This window comes from Rhopalosiphum maidis, chromosome 1 (assembly GCF_003676215.2).
Source record: "Rhopalosiphum maidis isolate BTI-1 chromosome 1, ASM367621v3, whole genome shotgun sequence".
Classification (NCBI taxonomy): Eukaryota; Metazoa; Arthropoda; class Insecta; order Hemiptera; family Aphididae; genus Rhopalosiphum; species Rhopalosiphum maidis.
In genome coordinates, this window is record NC_040877.1 from 29,662,973 (window position 1) to 29,685,282 (window position 22,310).

Here is a 22,310-nt window from a genome sequence, read left to right on the forward strand (position 1 = left end):
AAATGCATCATCATAGTAATTGTAATAAATAATATTTTGCCATGTCTCTTAAAGAGGAAATGGAGTTTGAAAGGGTTAACTCTATTGTCTCTATTTTATTATATAGATTAAAAATGTATACATTTCAAATAATTTATAGCTAGTATAGTATGATAATAATAAACGTTGTTTTTTCTTTAAAGAATTTTTATATTTTATAACTGACCCGGCAAACGTTTCGTTACCTAATATCTATGGCCGCGAGTTACAATTAATACAATTTAAGGTGGAGAGGGCTAATGCTTTTTTAGCTCTTTCTTCTTTGTCATAGGTTTTCCTATCAAAAAGATTTACAAAACCCCCAATGGTTATATTTTAATATGTGGAATTGATTTCAATTAATCTGAATTTGTAAATTTGAACCTTGATTTTTTTTTTTTTATGAGCACATCCCATTTATGCAAATGATTATAATTTTGAAAATATTAGTATTAGGTAATAATTGTATATTATAAAAAGAATATATTGTCTCTACCTTAAGAGTTCTCTTTATTTTAAAACACGGTAATCGGTCAAAATATCATCCACGGATAAAATATCCAAATGTGTCCGTTTTTCCGAAAATAAGTCCTTACATTCCAATTTGTTTTCTAATAAAATTAACTCAAATGCTCAAATAGTATAAAATATTTTAGGTATATAATGTATAGTTAAAATGTAAAATAATTTTCAAACATTTTGACAAAACAAATAAAATTCTATAAGTTAAGCTTTTAATTACTGTTGATACTTGGTATATATAATATATTATTATATTAATTACAATATACATATTATAATATATAATATTAACAAAGCTCGCCAAGCTCAGCTCATAGATCGACGTGTTGTATACACACACACATCTACGATAAAGGTAAAATGTAATAATATATAATAAATAATAATTGTATTTCAACTCGGAAATTTCACGAAATGCTATGCCATACGGACTATAAGCTGTGACTCAGTGGCTGTATCCAGGGGGGCTTTTGGGCTTGAGCCCACCCCGAAATCTTTTATTTTAAATAGTATGTATATATATATATATATATATATATATATATGTTTTTTAATTATTTCCTATTTTCCTATAGAGTTAAGTATGAATGTTTAAGCTCCCCCCCCCCGAAAACAAATCCTGGGTACGGCACTGGCTGTACCTATTATACTATACATTATTACTACCTATATTTAGCGTCTGGTTTTCGAATTAAGATAGTATAATTATTTTTTAGCAAATTACTTAATATTTTTTTGATTGTGTGCATACATTTTATTTTATATTATTTGACTATTTAACTAATGTGTGTGCAGTATATTTTGTGATATTACTATTAACGTAATTTATATATTACATAAATTATTCATATCTTATTATAAAGTAAAGTGTAATGTAGTATGTACTTATTTTAGGAAAAAGGATAATTTGGATATTTAGACCTAGATTCTTAAAATACATATGAAACAAATGCTTCAGTTTACTCAAAGAAGTATTCTAAAGTTAAAATTAAATGTGATTCTATTTACATTTTGTGTAAGTACTAAAATAGGTAACTAGAATTTCAAGTTGTTTTCTATTTATCTTGTTATTTGATTGAAACCATTTAAATCTCCAATTTTTTTTTACTATAAATAATGGTTACTTTATAATCTATATTTAAGATTATTGTGAATATGTAACACCACCATTAATTACTGTCAACCTCAGAGGAGCTAAAAAAATCAGCGGAGTTAATTACCATAACTTACAGTATACATAAATATATTTTTAATCATGAACACAACAACTGGCATAGTAAATTAACTTTTAAACAAAATTTGGTAATTTAAAAAAACTGTGTATTGAAAAAATATATTTTGATTGATAATGTTGTTTAATTAATAAGTATATACATATATATAATTATTATTGTTAAGAGTAATTTTGTAAGTTTGTAGAACAATTTACCACAGTAAATTTTTGTATTTATATATTAATAATACTTTAATTTTAAAATAAATGTAAGAAGTTGTATTCTAGTATTAAGTTCTATATTGTATCATTTATTTTATTATTTATTGAAATTAATTACTAATTACTTCCTATATACTTGTGTATTTGACTTCATATAATCCATGATTATTATGAACAATTTTAAAATTTAGCCCCCCCCCCCCAACTAAAATTCCTAGTTATGCCACTGAACGCAACAGATATGCAGCAGCTATCAATATGTTGCTTGCATAATTAAGTAAGTTAACTTTTATATAGTATAATTTTATTAAATTTATTAATAATTGATGTACATTTACTAACCTGAAAAATTAAAATAGATAATTATTTAAAATCATATTGATTATTGAATAAAATAGTTTGAAACATATTTCAATCATACAAGTATATCAATTGTATTTTTTAATCGTAGTAGATTATAACATTTAAACACGATGTAATATTTCTACATATACTTCAAATATTTTCATGTGATGATAAAGGTTATAGAACAAATACATATATATTTTGTTCGAGAAAAAACACAGTTGGCGGTGACCGATTTCCCTCCCTACTGAGTCAACCAGTTCGGTCACACCTCTGTGCATTAGTCAATTATTGACTATGTTACTTAACTTAAACAAAATTTAATTAAGAAATAATTAATGATTTAGTAAAGAAACCATTATAGCTTCTTTAGTCTGTATTCATGATTAAAAATGATAAAAACAATGTTTATTATAATACATAAATATGATATACTTTATGTCTTTACTTAGCTACTTAGGTATACTTAAGTAGACAAGACAGGGATAATAATATAGTACGAGTAAAATACAATATATAATATATTTTAATTAAACATTTAATTAGATTTGGGAAACATGTATATTATGTTAGTACTTAATACAAAAATGACTATAAAAAAAAATTAGTTACAAAATTAGTTAATATACAAATCATTAGTTGTATAACAAGCCAATAAACATTTTGTATAACTTTTAATAAATGTTTTTAGATTTTCATGGTGATTCATTCCATGTTATAGGCTTGCGTTCATTTGCTGATGAATCACTAGTTACACCACTCGGTCCAGCAACAGGAGATTCTTCACGAACAGCTTCATTATCTTTGCTAGGAGAAGAGGTCACAGAAATTATTTCCTGGTCATGATCTTGATCAGGGATATCATCATTTTGAGCTTCTTCAATATCTAAACAATAAAATAAATAATTAAGTCTATTTTCTTACAAAGTATACATTTTGATTTTAGTACCATGAATTGATTTAATTTCAACAGTTTCTTCTTCGTTTTCAGATGACAAAATTTCAACTGTTTCTTGTTCTAAATAATTAATTTATTATTATTTTTAATTAGATGATAGATATTCTTTAGGAATTAAATATTGAATAATATAATATTGTGGTTCATAATTATTAATATAACAAATTATAAAGTTATTAAAAAAGTTTATTAATTTTAAGTCAAATTAATAATAACATTAAAGCCAAAAATTACCTAAATCAAGTGTGTCTGTTTCAGCAGTTTCAGTTGATTGAGAAACTCCAACTGTATCTAAGGCATCGCTTGATGGTCCTTCAAAAAAAAAAATGATATAATATTTAGTATGTTATGATTGTTTTTGTTTTAAATAGTTTTAATATTTTAAATTATAATAAAAATTTGTTGTACCACTCGCTATGAGTAGAACACAGATTTCTATAAGATTGTATATTTTTTCCTTTTCATATTTTGGTTTTGTCAGTAATCTTTAAGAATTATAATAGTTTGAAACTAACATGATAAATGTATACATCGTATATATAAATAAATTATATTTATTGAGATCATACAATACTAAATTGCTTAAAATATACCAAACCTACTTTAGTTGACTTCGAACATTTTTTCTTAATCATTAAAAATGTGTTAAGAGGACGTTATACCCGCATGTATTGTCTTTGTCTTACTAATATACTAACAGTAGCGGCTCATATATATGTGCACAAGTGCACATGCACTTCCTACCCAAACTTAAGAAAAATTGAAAACAAAAATCATAACAATGCAACTAAATATCTGTAGTATTATTAAGATTATATTTAAAAATATAAAAATATAAATATAGATATTTAGAATATAAAAATAATATAATATTTGGATAGAGAGGTAAAAATTAAAACAAGTCAAAACACACAACTCGCGTTATAATGAAACTGATGTGCGCATTCGTTCTTTTACGCATAAGTAATTAAATTATTTTTAACGTCGGCGTTATAATTCATTTTTATTCTCACTCATTTATTATATTCTGATTAGTAATTAACGAATATCAGGTGATAATGTTCGTAAAATAAAAGGTAAAAAACTAAAATTTGTGAACAATTATTTATAGGGCTCAGATTTCAACACATTTGCAGTGAGTTATAACTGTAAAATATTACAACTTTAAAACGTTCATAACTCGCTTTAAAATGATAATATCAATAATAGCACATGACATTTCCTAGATAATATTCTTACCTTTAAATTTGATAATAAATAAATTTACTCTAATATTAAAGCTAAAATCATAAAATGTGTTCTGCTGAACGAAAATTTGCTATAATGTATGTTAGTAAGACAAAGACAACACAGCAAGTACAATGTGCTCTTAACAGATAAACGTCACAGCTTCACTGAAGGAAAACTGAAAGACTGGTTATTATTTAAATAACAAATACTATTTTAAAAATATATTAACTTATTCAAATAATTATTAAAAAGTTTTTTTTTTCACTAAGTTTATACCTTATTAATTATTATAAGTTGTTAAATTAGTAGATCAAATAAATTTTTTTAAGAATTTTTCTTGTATATTTTTATGGTTTTGAATGCATATTATATGGAATATTTTGATAATTTTTAGAGCAAAAAAATATGTGCTCTAATTATGAGTAACACACAATAAAACCTAACATTTTACCCTCTTATATTTCAAGTTAATGGCCCAATTTAAATATAGATTTAGCTGACACTGTTAACTTATACCAATTAATGATTTGTATACTCTCTAGTCAGATTCAGATCATTTAAAAATTATGTCATTTATGACTCAATGATACTTATACCCTAACCTAGATCAGTCATTAAAAGTTGAATTAACAAATACAATGTACATACCAGCTTGAGGTTCAATTGGAGTTGAATCACTTTCATTTTGTCTAGATTCTGCATCTGATGTTACATTATCAGTAGCCTTAGTCTCTTCACAGCTCTGTAATATATTATTTAAAAAAACAATTATTATTGATTATGAATCAAAATAAAAATCAAAGATTTTTAAAAATAATAATTTATTACCGCTGAAGAAACAGGTGTGTTTTGAAATTCTTGAAAATGAATAATTTCTGGCGAATCTTCTTCAATAATAGCCATGGCAGTAGCTTCAGCATTTGATGAATGTTCTGGTGTATTTTCTCCTGTTACTAAAAATATAAAACCATATTTATTTTATAGGCAATAAATCTATTATATTATATTAAATTATTAATTATATTTATACAAAAAAAATAAATAAATACATAATGGTAGTATACGTATATATTAGTAATATAAAAATAAGTTAAACTACACTCTGTCCAGCGAGTAAACGTGCCACGGACCGACCAAAATCAGTTTTTCTAGGCGTTCCCCAATGATACCCAGTCATAAGCGAACCAGTTTTGATAGGATGGTGACGTGGGGGGTTGCACAGAATCGGTGCATTCTCTTGCTGGACAGACTATAGGTAAGAGAGAATACAAACTTAAAACATTAATGTTTATCAGATTGTTGTATTATAATTAGAAGAATGAACAGGTGTAATAAAAGGAATTTGGAACTCTATGAAACGAGAAGGAACTTTGAAATTTAATTTAGGGAGCAAAGAAATATAGTAACATAATCTATACGTCAATCTATCAGTCTATGTAGGAATTAGGGATGGACATGAAATCCAAATATTTAAATTATCCGAATATCCGGTTTTATGGATTTGTTTTTTATGTGACTTACAATTATTTTTAATGTATGGTAAAATAAATAAATATGGTACACTTATGTTTGAAAATATGTTATAGAATTAAATTTATTAGAGTATAGAAAAGAGTCATTGATCAGCAAAATTGAGTTGAATAATCCGAATTATTTAGATAATCTACGAAATTCAGATTTCCTAAATCCGAATTTAATAAATCTGAATAATTCAGATTTTTGAAATCTGGGTATGTCCACCAAGTTAGATGTATATAGAATATATACTGTAAATAGTGTAAATACTTAATAAAATTAAAAAAGTACTTTGTTCTGTTTCTTCATTTTGAATATCATTTGTTTCATTCATATTATTTGTGTCAGCAGTGCATTCTTGGCTTGTTAGATCAACCTCGTTGTTTTCATGGGTTGCCTCACTTGTAACTTCCATATCTGTACTTGCCTCAACTTCCTACAAACATGAATAATAATGTAAATAATAAATATTTAATTCTGGGTTACATAAAGACCTAAAAATCAAATGTTTACATGTTAAATAGTATAGTAATTTGTTCATAAATAAAATATATAATTAAATTCAAAATTTAAAAAATTTGAGGTTTTAAAGTTTTGTTTTAAGAAATATATATCATATAATTACAATTATAAACGGGTATGCTTGAAAAATATATTTCTGTCAATATTTTATATGCAGAAATTTGTTACTTTCATTTGTATCAAAATAATAAGTCATCATTAATCATTAGTTTGAAATCGCCATTTTTAGTCACTGTTACTATAAGAGACTAACACATCATCAAACAATTAGAAGTTCACATACCTTATTATTATCTTGTGGATTACTCTCTGGACCAATATATGAATTGCTAACTTCTGAATCTCTCTGAGAAGATGTTGGTGCTTCATATTCCATTTCTCTACGGTTTTCTTCTCTAGGCATAAAAGATTTAGATCTTTTCATCTAAAATAAAAAATAATTTTTTTAATATAATATAATTGTATATGTACCAAGTAAATTCCTATAATATTAAATATATATAACCTATACACAAAAAGGTATGGTGTCACAATTAATTAAGCAATTAATATAAACAATAATATCATAATTGATACAAACAAATTATGAGAGCAGTGTTGATTGTGCTATTTTAAATTTTTAATAAAATCTACATGTCTCTACAAATAAGAGTCAAATTCAGATGTCAGTTAAAAATAAATGGGATGCCCAAAATATCATACTATTGTGTGGCCATTACATTCCCACCTAGTAAAATCATTATGACGTCAACTATCAATCTTGTTAATAATATCATGTATACAAGAATCTATCACTCATCAGATGATTAGAGATAATATCAGACACTTAAAGGCAATATTAAAACCATAAAATTAAAGTCTTATATAATAAACTCAAAATTTGATTGTAACAGTAGTCAACAATGGATAAAAATTGACATACTAATTGTAACTTATAATTTTGTTTAAAAAGTATTAATTGAATAAATAATATACTGGACTAACAAAAGGTGTTCATGATCACGAAGATATGCATTTCAAGTGTTGGATTGTAACAGTAGTATATGTTAAATCAACAAGTAAAAATACTGGATCAACATAAAATATTCTACCGTACACAAGTAACTTAAAACTTATCTCCATTCATTGTTATAAAATAATCCTTTAAAAACATAATATTTTTTCTCCCACAAAATTGTATTTTTTTTTTTTTTTTGAATTTAAATTAATTATTAATATTCAATTCAATATTAACTTACAATAGATTTTAAAAATTAGTTTATTTCTAAGAAAATTATTATGATAGCAAAGATTTATCATTGATAACTTGAAAAATTTAATAATAAAATTGTATTTCTCGAGTTAAATATTTAACTAAAATAAATGGAATTATTCATTTGTATAATACTTACATATGAAGTTACAAGGAGATCAGCTTTTCGTTTTCTTTGAGTGCTGTTAGAATGTGTTGTAGTGTCTAGAGAGGAACAACTAGGTCCACTAGTACAAGCAGTAACAACAGATGGTTCTGATTCTGTTGAAGGACCTGGGGCTGAAGAACTAGCAATATTACTGTTACTACTTTCCATTGCCTGACTATTTTCATTTTGCACACTGTATCTAAAATATATTATTACATTAAATTAAATTCAATATACATCATTATAATTATTAAATATCTTTCACCTATCTATTTGACTTTGTGAAGGAGATACTGTTGATACAGACACTGTAGTTGGTTGAGACACAGTTGTTTGCACCTGTTCCCTGCCTTGTGGTACCACCAAAGCTATACTAATGGCTGGACTTGCTTGTGCTGCAGTAACACTTGGAGCTGCTGCACTTCCTATTAACTGTTGCAGTGGTAAAATTGAAGGAGGAGTAGCAGCAGTTGTTTCATTAGAATCAGAAACTGTTGGTGTTGATTCAGACCCCTAAAGCATATAAAATTATATGAGTATATTATTGTATTTAATAAATAAACAACATACTTCTACATGTTGTACTAAAGTACTGCTTGTTAAATGACGACTTTGTGCTGTACTATTAGCTTCTGAAGAGTCTAAAGCATTACCTCCACTGCTACTAATATCAACAGACTGTGGTTGTTGTGGATGAACAGTAATAGTTGTACTACTACTAGTTCCACTCATTGAACTGAAATATTAAAATATTATTTTTATATTTGTGTAAGTTATAAGTATGCAGGATTGGACTAGGCCACCGGAACACCTATCTTCTAATAGGTCAAAATGAAAATGAGCTTATCATGATTGCAGTAGGTTTTATTGGGCAGGTAAAAAAAGCAGTACGAGGAGCTTTTGTATATATAAAATGTTAATAATAATGAGAGCAGGGGCTGGTTTAAAAATAATTTTCCGGGCCGTGTGTATGAGCTAGTCCAACCCTGTAAATATGATATCAACTTTTAATCTCTTAATAAGTGTCATATAACTAAGAAAGTGAAATATAAATTATTTTCTAAAAAGAAAACTTCAGAACAATAATAAATTGTACCTTTGGCTTGATGTGGACGATGTTTGACTAGTAGGCAATACTACTACACTTCTAGGCTGCATTGTCATGGGCTTAATACTAGCCAATGGTGTTTCTGCAGCTGCAGAACGCCATGGGTTAACTGTAACAGACTGGTGTACCTGAAAATAATTTATGCAAGTTGCATTAATAATATTTAATTTTAAAAAGAAAAAGAAATTTTAAAATAAAATATTAAGTATATTTATTACTTACAGTTTGTGGCTTATTAACTGCAGGTCCTAAAGGTTTAATATTAGCTGTTGGAGGTTCAACGGCAACTTTATCAGGACCAGTACTAGTAGACGGTTTTACCTAGATCAAAAGGATTCCATTAACTAGGCATAAAATTCTCAATGAGAAAATTTTATAAATTTTTTTAAAACTAAAACTATAAATACAAAAATGAAATAAACTAAAAAAATAAACTAATTAAAGAATATATTATTTACATATACATATAACATACTTGTTGATTTGAAAATTGTCTCATTAAAGCTGTAACTCTATGATTTAACATTTGTATATCATGAGACAAGCGATCTTTTTCTGCTGTGATCTGTTCTTTTTCTACAATTAGTTTGCGATTTTCTGCTTCTATACGAGATATTTGAACTTGAAATTCCTGCATTCGACCACCTAACATTAACAAAAAATTATTTTATATAGTATATTAAAATATATATAAATATATAATACAACTTAGAAATATTATAAATGTATAGTTAAATGAATTGACTTTTACCAGTTTCTACTTGATCTAATCGGGCTATTAAGCCATCACGTTGTTTTTTAGTAGTATCAAGTTCTCTTGTAAGATTTTGAATCCTACTTCTAACATGTTGTAAAAGCTGTTTTGCACGCATTTCTTTATCTTCACTTTTAGCCTTTGTATCTTTAACCTCAGATCTTGCAGCATTTAAACCAGCTTCAGCTTCTAGAACCTATGAAAAAATATAAATCAATATAGACATATTATATAGTATATAATTGGTTGTTCTCTCTAATAAGTTAAAAATATTTTAATTTTAGTTTCTATTGCTGTTTTAATTGTTTGTTATCTGTATATTCTTGTTTCTCATTTTTTGTTGTTAATTTGCTATATACACACAAAAATTTTAGTTAAGTTCTGTTACTCTCTATCTCTAACACAAGCTTTTAGCTTAAAATAGATAGATAACCATGTAAACATTTTTAAAAAAATTATATTATTGTAAGTTGTGATGATTTTAATAAAAAAAAATATATAATTATAAAATCTGTTTTTATTGAATGGTAACATCAAATTAAAAAATAGACATTAAAACTATCACACACTACCAACTATATGGAGTTAGTCGGTAGCCACTCCATAGAGATCAATTTCCAAACTTTCTCACACATACAGACACAATATATAATCCTTCTTCATTACACACTTTTCAGTATCAACTCTTTTATATCATCTACAAAAATTAAATTAAATTAACTATACACAATAGACAATGTTTTAAACATAAATAGAATCTAAACCTTCCATTCTAAATGCCTCTGACAGATAACCAAAGATCCATTTTATGTATCAAATGATACAGGGACTTCCTTATCTTGATAGTTAAAAATGCAACTAAAACACTCTACAAATGCTTCCACCTTAAATTAGCAAACTACCAATCGCTTCATCTAAAGTCTTTCTTCCCACACAATCTCAGGTGACTCTGGTTAGCGTTTAAAGCATAACTGATGCACTAATCACTTCAACCTGGTCATGAAGTATTATTACTGAATAATTCATTCAGTCAAGAAAATCAAATCCTCTAAGCCATTTAATCCATTGTGCTTATTGTAAAAATAATTATACAGATTATACAAATTAAAAATATATATAACAAGAAAAAAAGAAAAGTTAATAATTTAAAACTATATTAATTTACAGTTACTGACAGTGGTATGATAGTAATGATTAATTATGATATTAATAGTTACATAGATATAAAGTTTGAGAACTATAGATGACTGCATTAGATCTGCAAACATTAATATTATGTACCATGGCAACTTTCATAATCCAGATTTATAACTTAAGTAAATTTTATTAATAATAATAATTTTATAGTTAAGATGCGAGTTGCTAGGTGGCCACTTCAAGTATAATATATACATTTTAATTACTTTTAATTTAAAATTAGGTTATTATATTAAAAATAGTAAATACTAACTTTAGCTTTATGTTCATTTATAATAGATTCAAATTCAGCTTTTTGTTCTTGTTTCCCTTGTTCTATTAATTTTTTGCGTTCCTCAAGATCTAAAGATATTTTACTTCCCCCTTGCTGTAGTTCATCAAGTTTACTCTGCCATGAGCTTCTTTCAGTACTTAATGTATTATTCAATTCTTCACTTTGTTGTTTATAACGTCTAGCCAATACCTTTACCTAAATAATTGGTTGGAAATGTTTGATTACAAAACTAGAAATAAAATGAATAAAACTTTAAAATACTAACTTTATTTATTTCTGATGCAACATCTGATAACTTTTGTCTATATGATTTGATAATATTTTTAAACGTCTCCATAGCCTTATTAGTAGAAACAATTTTAGTTTTTAATTTAATTATTTCTTGTTTTGCAATATTTATTTCTTCTGAATGATCAGTTTCTAATTTCTTTAACTAAACATACAGAGTAAAATTATTAGAATGATGTTAATATATTTTTCGATTTTTAATAGTTCCATATAATTTATTTAGTATATTACCAATTCTTCAAGACATGATTTATCTGATTTCATGGATTTTAATTGATCAAGAGCAGTAGTCATTTTTCCTTTTTCTCGTTCTAATGTATTCAATAGTTGTTTAAATTCTGCATCAGAATGAGTCCCATTTGATCGTTCTTTCCACCTTGACAAGTTTTTTGTTACTGATAAAACCTAGGTAAAAAATAAAACTGCTTTTAATTCATTCAAAGAAAAACAGGTTTATTAAGATTTAAATATTTTTAAGGTAAAAGATAAGGTTAGTTGAGCTTGATAAAAATTGAGTGCTGATAATTGACGAAAGGAGTTCAATTGCTAAAATATTATCAGCACTAGAGTTCACACATTCAACATTTTTAATAAGAGTGCGAACTAATTTTGATTACTTCCAACTACTTAGTAATTACTGCTGTGAACTAAATCTATCTTTTAATAGAGTGTGCCTCTAAGCTCAAGATATAAATATGAAACTGTGCCAGGATCTGTCATGGCTGTTAGTACTTTTATAAAAAATATTCACTCATACTAAATACTAACAATTATTCATTTTTTGGTTATCATATAAAAATTTTTTAACATAATATGTATTATATCAAAGTAATAATTACCTCTGAAGTTTTTTGATCAATTTCATTTTGCATTCCCAACATATCATCTTTTAAAGCACTAATCTCAGCAGTTTTTTTTGTATCTAATTCTTGTAACTCTTTAAGTTGGTTGGATAATAGTAAATTTTTTTCTTCTAAGATCTTACTTTTTTCTTCTATTTGATTGCACAGTTCTAACTAAAAATTCAAAAAATTAAATAAAATAATATATTTTATTTAAAATTTATTTTAATCAGTTAAATAAATAAAAATTAATATAAATTTATTAATTACACTTAAAATATACATACCTTCTCTAGAATTTTTGAATGATCATTATTCATAACTAAACCGGATGTATGTAACTGTCTTAGTTCTTTCATTTGGGTTTGCATGTCATCAATAACTTCCGATTTATAATGCAAATCTGATTTCAATCTATATTTTATTAATAAAACATAAGAATCTATAGTTAAGTAATAATAATAAAAAATATTACTTATTGCATTCAGCAATTGTTTCATTAAACTCCAAAATAATTGAATTTTTTTCATCTTTCAAGATATTAATCAAATTGGCCATTTTCATGAACTGTTTATCAATACTATTTGTTCCTAAAGAAGAGTTGTTAAAGCTATCATCTTTGTCTGATATTTTGCTATTATTCTATAAGTAAAATATATGTAATTAGTTTAATTTTTACAATATAATTTGGTTTATTGTATTACCATTCGTTCCTGGTTTATCAGCTCAAAAGTCATTGTTTTAAATTGTTCTGATAATAGTTCATTTTCAAATTGCCAGCGTTTAATTGTTTCTTTTAGACAATTTATTTCATCATCTAATTTTTTTAATTGCAAATTATGCATCTCTTTTAGTTCTTCAATAGACTTTTCCATAGCAATTTTTTGATTTTTTAAATGATCTATTTCTGCAGATTTAGTTGTATTAAATAATTCTAATGCATCTAATCTCTGAAAATAAACAAAAACATAATATAATGAGTATGATATATGTTTATTGTTATGCATTTTAACTACTAACTTCTAATTTATATTTATAATGCGCTAATTTATGATTAAGGCTTTTTTCTAATCTATCTTTATCATTAACAGACTTTTTCAATTCTTCTTCTAGTGTCAATATGGTATTATTTTGTTTTGAAATAGTTTTTAATAGTTCATCACTATGGTCTTTTGTTGTTTCCAGTTCTTCTAAAATTTTATTATGTTTCATCTCATACTCTAACAACTGATTCTGTAATTTATTGATGTTATCTTTTTGAGATAAATTAAATTCGCTTAATTCTTGCACACTAAAACAAAATAATAAACAACATTAAATTAAATAAATAAAAAAAATCTATAAATAATATTTATATGTGTAGTATAATCATGTGATAACTGATGTTACTTCAACTTTCAAATATTTATATGATGTATGGAAGCATTTTGTATGATTGATTTAAATTTAAACAGACAACAGCATTCAATCATTCTATACAAAATTATTTGGTTTTAAAAATTAACATTTATGTATAATTTGACTTACTACGTTATTGAATTTTTAGTAATCACAAATACAATTTTTACTTATTTTTTTCTTAAACATTGCTTATAACCAACTTAATACTATTTAATATTATCTTCAATCCAAATATAATAAATAGAAACTAACTTTTATGGATTACATTATAATGTTTAATGTATTTTCTGTGAGTGAAGTATATAGAATGATTGAACGGGTAGATTCTAATTGCACTTAATTTAATAGCATATTAAAAAAATTGAATTTAAATAATTTAACTTAATTTTTCAGGAATAATTAAAAATGTAGATTATACTTAATAGTAAACAGAAAACTATAGTTAGGTAGATAATTTTTATTTATTTATTTACTTACGCATTACTCAATTGCTGGTCTTTATCGAAATATTCTTTCTTTTTTATTTCACGTTCATTTTCTAATTGTGAGGAATATTCACTCATTTTTTTTAAATTTTCCTCTAAAGATTTGTAAAGTTGTTTAGTCACATTTAATTCAGATTTTAACTGATTTTTCAATTGGTCTAAAATAAAAGAAAAAACAATATATAAATATACAATAAAATTTAGAAAAGGTTCAATTGAGAACTGTACAAAATAATGGAATTAGAACCAATAGCAAGCTTTGTTGAGAAACAAAGTTATAACAATTAAGACAAATAATGAGAAAGCAAGAAAATTTAATAAAAGCAGTAACAGAATAGAAAAGAGTAAAATGGAAACCTCAAATCCAGAAAAAGATAGATCAATGTATGGTCTGTCCAGCGAGAGAACGCGCTGATTCTGCGCATCCCCCGCGTTACCATGCTATCAAAACTAGTTCACTTAAGGCTGGTTATCATTGGGGAATGTGCAGAATAACTGATTTTGGTCAGTTTGTGGCGCATTCTCTCGCTGGACAGAATATAGTATAAGAATTAGTATGTTAAAAAATTTGGAATTGCAGTTAATTCAAGATAGAAAAGTTACAAATGGTGCAGGGTTTATAAGTACAGAGTAAATAAATAATAATTACCACTTTCGTTGAGTTTTGATTTTAGATTTTTTACTTCATGTTCAAGTTTATTAACAACACTCTGGAAGTTAGATCGTTCATCTGTACACAAGCTGAATGAATTTGTTCTAGATCGAGACATTTCTTTGAATGTACTTAAGTCATCTATAGCTTCCAATTTTAGAAGTAAGGTGTCTCTAACATCCTATTATTTTTTTAAGTTATAATAAATAATACAAAATAAATATTAAAAATTCCTAAAATAAAATACCTTTAATGTTTTTGTCAATTTTTTATATTCCTCTTTGAACTTAACTTTATCATAATCAGTTTCAGCAATGTATGCTAATGTTAAATTCCAATTTATAATTAGTGAATCTAATTGAGAGGTTAAAGTTTTCTCAAATTCCTTTTGTAATTCTGTTTTTTGTCTCAATTCACGAGAATAATTCATGTTGGAAATATACATACTATCATTGTCTTTTTTTAAAATGTTACATTGACTTTTTATTTTATCTATTTCAATCTTCACTTCTTGATTTTCCTAGTATTTACAAATATTGTTGATAAGTATAACTATTATCAACCATTAATATCTTTAGAAATTAAAAGTAACTTACTGTTTCTAAAGATAATATTTTGTCATGCAAGTTATCTATGTTTTCTGCATCTTCAGAATGTTTAATATTGGAGGTTTTTATTTTATTAAGTAGTTCATTTATTTGAAGATTTAACTCTTGTACATGTTGGTCTAATCTCATACGAGCTACACTATTAGATTCCAGTTTTTCATTAAGTTGTTTAATTGTAAAATTAGCAGCATTAAGTTCACGAACTACAGAGAAATATTCTATATTTTCCTCTAATCTAACAGATTCTTCATCATTTTCTAATGTTGTTTTGGTCTAAAAAATAATTTATATACTTCATTAATTAAAAAAAAAAGATTATTCATTCAGCTTAATTGTTTTTAAGAATTTTTTTTTTACTTACAGGACTTCGAGTTCTTTTTTGTTCCTCATTATTCAGCTGTGAAGTTAATTTAGGTTTTAATTCTGAAGATTCCATTTGTGATATTTTTTCCTACAAAGATACAAAGAATTTGAATAAATCACAGTAATTGACTATACTTAATTGTAATAATTTATTCTATTAAACATTTTTCATGCTGAAGAAATAAAATAGTTTATTATTAACCTTTTGTTGATTGATCATTTGTGCCTGTGTTTCTAATTTATCTTCTAGTACCTGAATTTCATCCTAAAACATACATTTTATAAATACCTTACGTAAAAGTGCACAATTTGAGTTTTAAATTTGAAGAGGGAGGGCTATTAAAATTTTTATTTATGTACTATGTGTATGCTCCCTGAGATATATTAAGATGAAAGGGGATATATTCAACACATTTTTTTTTTGAGGAGGGGATTAACTGATTTTGAGGGGACTTAGCCCCCAAGCTCCCCTCAATTGCGCTAAAAGTCAACAACAAAAATAATTTTAATTTTATTACTACCTTTAAATCTTTTATTAATTTTATATCTTGTTCATCATTTGCTTTAGAAAAAGAACGAACAACTTCGAGTAATTTTTTGTTTTGATTTTGTAAGCCTTGAATATTTTCAAATGTAACATAATTATTTGAAATAATCTAAAAAAAATTGTTTATTATAAACCTATGTATTAATAACTATAATTAATTAATACATACTGATTGGGGACTCATATCTTTCCCAATATTACGATTTTCAAAACGTGTTTGACTTTGCTTATTCCGTAATAAGAAACATATCTGAGAATATCAAAAACAAAATTAAGATAGAAATATTAATATATTAATAATAAACCAATTTTTAAATCATACTTGTTTGCTCAAATCGTCTTCAATACCATGAAGTTTTTCATTATCTTTTGATAACTGATCACATTTATTATTAGACAATTCTAATTGAGTATTAACATTCTTTAACTTCAACTCCAATCTTGAAATAGTATCACATAATTGTTTAACTTTTTCATTTGATTCAATTAAATCTTTTTCCATCTTATCAACTTCAGGTGCAGCATTCCTAATTTGCTGTAATATTATACTTGTATTTAGTACTATTTAAAAATGTATCAAAAATATCATTTGAATTCAGTAGTTTAATTAAAATTATAATTATTTAGAAAAGAATTGATACACAATAACACAAAAATATGATTTGTTAAATTTTAATAGGTATTAAAATAAAAAAAAATTGAATTGAATCAGAATCTTTACTTCTTCTAAAATATTGAAGTTTCTCTTGCAGTCTTCAAGTTCAAGTGTTGTATCTTGTAAATTTAAACATGTTTCTTTATAAATAGCATAAACATCAGTTATAGTAGTTCCTTTCTGTATAAGATAATTTGGATTGTCTGGATCAACTAAAAAATAATTATTATTCCACATTATTAACAAAGAGTTTAAGAATTTCATAAAAAATTATTTAATAGTATTAAGTAAAAAATAATTTTAAATAATAAAATAATAATAATATAATAATTTTCTAAATTAGCCAATTTTTCAATAATAAACAAACTTTTGAAATTTATCAAAATATTATGAATTTAGTATAGTTTTGTGGTAAACACTAACACATCTTTTGATTTGTTACTGACATTAAAAAACTAAATTCAAGTGATGCAGTAGCATAGAAAAATACTACTCAGTTATTAGTTATCTTTGAATGGATAAACATCTTATTCTAGTCCTAGATATTATTCATAGGATGATAGACAAATATAGTATTATCTAAAAAAACTTTCTCTTAAATTATAAAATTGTTGCCAAGCATATTCGAAAATTATCAACAAGTTTTTAGATTTATGACTGTGATGAATAACTCTTTTCATGAAGAATATAATCATGAATTATTGGTATTCTAATTCACTTTAAATATTATGTTAGCCAAACATTTTAATGTAATTATTCAATCAGAGGAAAATACTATAAATTTTTTTAAAGGAAAAAGAAATTATTAAAAACGATAATCCTCCATGTATACACTGTGGTTCGTCAACCACATTTTATACTCGAAAAGAATGGGGAAAAGATCGAACCGTAATACGATGCACTAAAAAAGGTTGCCAAAAAACTCAATCCATAGTAAAATTAACGGGACGTGGAAGTTACACAGTGCATGACTGAATAAATTTACATCGGGACTTACCGGTAGCCGCTTTTGAAAAAAGAAGGAAAAATGGAAGGTAAAAATACTATTGTTCAAGTCAATGAATCTTTAATGAGTGGTAAAAGAAAGTACAACAGAGAACAATTATTAGAGGCTGATATTGCTACTGAAAATGTAGATGTGAACGAGGTGAGTGACGAAGAGGAACCTGATTTTAATAATCGAAATTATGGCAAAAAAACTTACTAGTCCATGAGTGTTAGGAATGTGCTAAAAAGATAAAAATTGTGTTATCAAGACAAGATACTTTGTTGTAGAAAAGAAAGACAGACAGATATTACATGGAATCATTCAAAATAAAATTGAAATTGGTACAGAAATACACTCAGACTAAGCTGGCATACAAGGCATTAGAAACTAAAGGTTTAATTAATAAAACCATTTGTAAACCATTCCCAATTTTTTGTCAATCCCACCAGTGGTACACACACACAATGCATAGAAAGTTTGTGGGGAAGTTTAAAACTTCGAATTGTAAAAAAAATGCATAGTACATCATCATCACTGCTCCCCTCGTATTTAGCGGAACAATGATGGCGTTTAAAAAACAATACAGATAATACATTTGAATATTTTTAAGAGACGTAAAATTATATTGTACTAAATGTAAATAAAAAAAATAATGATAACTTTTCTATACTGATTATAATTTTTTTGTACCTAACCTAACGTATAGATTATAGAAATATGTGTAGTAGACAGCAAGTCTGCAGTAAACAACATACGACTAGATTATCAAATTATTTAATGTAGATTTAATAATTTGTAAGAAAATAAATTATTATCCAAATTTTTAATTTAAAAAAATTTAATTAATGATAAATAAAAAAAAATTACCAGGAAGTAACTGTTTAACAATTTCTTCTGAAGCATTTAACTTGTTTCTTAAAACATGTATTGTATGCTCAGAAGCAACTTTATATTGTTGATGATCATTTGATAGCGTCGAGAATTTTTTTTCAATATCATTTAAAGATGATGTTAATGTACTCACATAGTCTCTATTATCTAATATATCAATTGTTAGTTTTTTTGTTTGTTCTAGTTCATTTTTATAACATTCTAAAAAATAAATAACATATTTAAGTAAAACGTAATTGGCTTTAATATAAAAATGTTACCCTTATAATGATTCAATAAACATTGATTATTAGCTAACTCTTTTTTAATTTGTTCCACTTCATTTGTATGTACATGGTTTAAATCTTCAATTTCTCGTTTCATTATATTTATAGTATCTTCTTGATTTTTAGATTTTATTTGTAATAAATTTACATCATTCTTTAACTTCAAAACCTTAAACATATACATAATGAATTACATATAATCTTAAGAACTACAATAAAACATATTATAATTCTAAAATTAAATATTAGCACCTTTATTTTTGTCATTAATTTAAAATTACATAAAACACAACCCTAAAAATGTGTTTATTTTACCTCTGCTTTTTTTTCATCTAAATCAGGTTTTAATTCATTTATTTCCTTATGATACTTTGAATGAAGATTTGAGAATTTATTTGTGCATTTTAATAAATTTTCATTTAAGGCATTAATTTTTAGTTGTAATAAGCCATCGTCTGTTTTAGTCAATCTCTCTCTAGAAACCAAAATAAAAAAAAATTATACAAAACTTCTAGCAGGATTTTTGTGATATCTTACTTTATTTCAGCTTCATGTAAATTCTTTAATAGTGAATCATTGTGTAACATCAAATCATGTTTTTGTTTCAATGTATTTTTGAACTGTTCATTAACTGCCTCAATTTCTTTTTGTAATTCCAAAAACTTAGCTTCTCGAATACTAGTACTGTTGTTGAGCAAATCAAAATCGATTTCCGGTTGATTTCTGGTTTCTGGTTCACAAATCAGATGTGAACTCAATATTATCTTTTCTATTAGACTAACAATAAATCTAAAATAGATACTTACCACATGCAGTATTTGTCCCAATTTCATTGCGACTTGTAGTAGGGTTGCGTAAATACTGCTCGAACTTGCTTTTGGTGTCATCAGACAGTCCATTATAGCCATCGTCTGCCAAAATAGAGTTCACTAGACTAGCTACGTTCATGGTGAACATGTACCGAACTACCGACCCTAAACTAACCTAACGTATTATGAACACTAGTTAAGTACCACTAACTTCAAACAATAATGCATAAATACAATTTTAAATTATTCTTTAAACTGTTTAACGACTAGGTTTGCTTTCGCAATACTGCGGTATGGATGTCGTAGATTTCATACACCACGTACGCCAGCACGTTTAAAGCATATTGCAAAATAGTAAACAGTTGACAGTTGAATATTGACAACTCGGTTCATACTCCATAGAAAATGAAAATTGATTACAATTTACAATATATAAAATACGGTAGAACAACAACGGCCAATCGCGGATAAGAAAACGTGATCATCGTGCCGATTCGGAGGTAGGAAAAATGTTAATAACTGTTTACTAGCGCTGCTAGTGACAACCTGACCCGTCATTTGGCGCCAAATATATAATATTTTTTATATGCATTTAAAGTTAAATTTTTTATGAAATTCGTCAAAATTGGAAAAAAAATGCAAACTACCTACTTTATAATTAGATATTTATAAGAACTTGCTGGGAATAACACAATGATTTTAACACCATCTAAATTCTTTTAGATTTAGATCCTAAGCGGCCACGATTATAGATATCTTTAATCGTGTAAGCGACTAAGTAGAGCGAATAATGCATTGATTTTAGAATAATGTTTGAATATAAAATTATTGCAAACGTATACATTTAATATATATAATATTTATTACTTATTTTTATTTTATAAATTTGTAATAACATGTATTATATTGACGCATAAGTGTAACTGGAAATGTATTAGGGGGGGGCAAATATTTAATTATATATCCAGGGGCGGACTGGCCTGGCGGGACACCGGGACAAATCCCAGTGGCCCGTTACAATAATAGATTAAATGGCCTGATAATATTTTAGAAATTAAAAATATATAGTACACGAAAAAACATAAAAATATAATAAATATAATACATAAATAGGTATTACCTTATCAGCTCGTGTGATTTTAAGTATTATATTAATCGATAATATTATAAATTTATAATATTATTATGAAGTAATCTATGTACTGTTGAAGTTCGTAATCAGGTGACGGATAGAAAAGTTGAAAGTATGAATTCAAGATTTGTGAATAATAGTCCATTATACATGGATTTATCGCTTCTATGCCCAGTCAACTTCAATAGGTTTAAACATGGTTTATAAAAAACAGCCTTAAAAGCTTTCTCTAAAAATTTAATCCGATTTACAATTAATGATAATTTGGAAGAATTCCATTAAAAATTAAGAGAATAATTAGTAAGTTTTGGTAATATTTGGGATAATTTAAAAAAATCAACTGAAGACGAATATAATTTTGAAAATTTCGATTCAGAAGATGAATACCAAGAAATTGAAGAAACTGCCGGATTAAATATGACCTATAAAATATGCAAAAATTGTGCTTGTTGCTGTTTTAAGTTATTAGTCAAATACAATTTGTATAATAATACGTATACAAATTTATCTTTGGCTTATAATTATCTTTTAATACCACCGGTAACACAAGTAGCATGTGAGAGGTCATTTTCAACACTAAAATTCATAAAAAATCGATTACGAAATACTCTAACTCATGAGAATATTTATGTTGATGTCCGTAGATAAGCGAACATTAGCTTCTATAGATGACGATATTTTAATCAACAAAATCGGGGAAACTAGTGAAGTTATGAAAATAAACCTAGTTATGTAAAAAAGGAATTATTTTAAGAGTTAATTTTAATATATAGGTATTATATTAAAATGTGTACACTGTAACTATATAAAAATATCTACATAAAGTGTTGAAAATATTTTTTAAATAAAAAGGTTGGACCTTTTCCGTTAAGTAGCTATTCAGCATTGGTCGAAAATTATCCGCACGCAATGGCGCGTATTGTCGACACTCACATTTTGAACAACACCAACGATCTTGTTTTTCAGTGAGTTGCAAAACCATTTCATGTTTATTTTTACATAATCTCGGATTATGCAAAATGCCACGAGTTTGTAAAAAACTCACTGCATTATTCTTTGTATCGCATTCGCTAGCTAGAGTAAGGAAATTCATGGTTACCTACTC

The 22,310-nt window shown here is 25.9% G+C and overlaps 1 protein-coding gene across 2 annotated transcripts; it reads right to left on the minus strand.

Moving 5' to 3' along the window:
- Positions 1-2,894: 2,894 nt before the first annotated feature.
- On the minus strand, positions 2,895-20,508 carry LOC113548539 (nucleoprotein TPR). Of its 2 annotated transcripts, none has more exons than XM_026949480.1 (37): positions 20,071-20,508; positions 19,802-19,994; positions 19,580-19,739; positions 19,259-19,433; positions 18,975-19,199; positions 17,186-17,331; positions 16,787-16,999; positions 16,634-16,714; positions 16,439-16,573; positions 16,120-16,182; positions 15,916-16,005; positions 15,543-15,827; positions 15,194-15,466; positions 14,944-15,127; positions 14,287-14,452; positions 13,429-13,699; positions 13,113-13,358; positions 12,884-13,050; positions 12,696-12,822; positions 12,406-12,582; positions 11,798-11,971; positions 11,544-11,711; positions 11,258-11,473; positions 9,805-10,003; positions 9,529-9,698; positions 9,276-9,374; positions 9,042-9,181; positions 8,516-8,681; positions 8,211-8,458; positions 7,937-8,138; positions 6,829-6,969; positions 6,315-6,459; positions 5,337-5,461; positions 5,157-5,250; positions 3,513-3,590; positions 3,270-3,338; positions 2,895-3,206 (listed from the first exon to the last, which is right to left on the minus strand). In XM_026949480.1, the coding sequence occupies exons 1-37, from the start codon at positions 20,219-20,221 to the stop codon at positions 3,016-3,018; spliced, it is 6,153 nt and encodes a 2,050-aa protein (XP_026805281.1). In that variant the 5' UTR covers positions 20,222-20,508; the 3' UTR covers positions 2,895-3,015. The 2 variants fall into 2 exon arrangements, with proteins under 2 accessions (XP_026805281.1, XP_026805280.1); XM_026949479.1 differs by having other exon boundaries at positions 7,937-8,144.
- Positions 20,509-22,310: the final 1,802 nt, after the last annotated feature.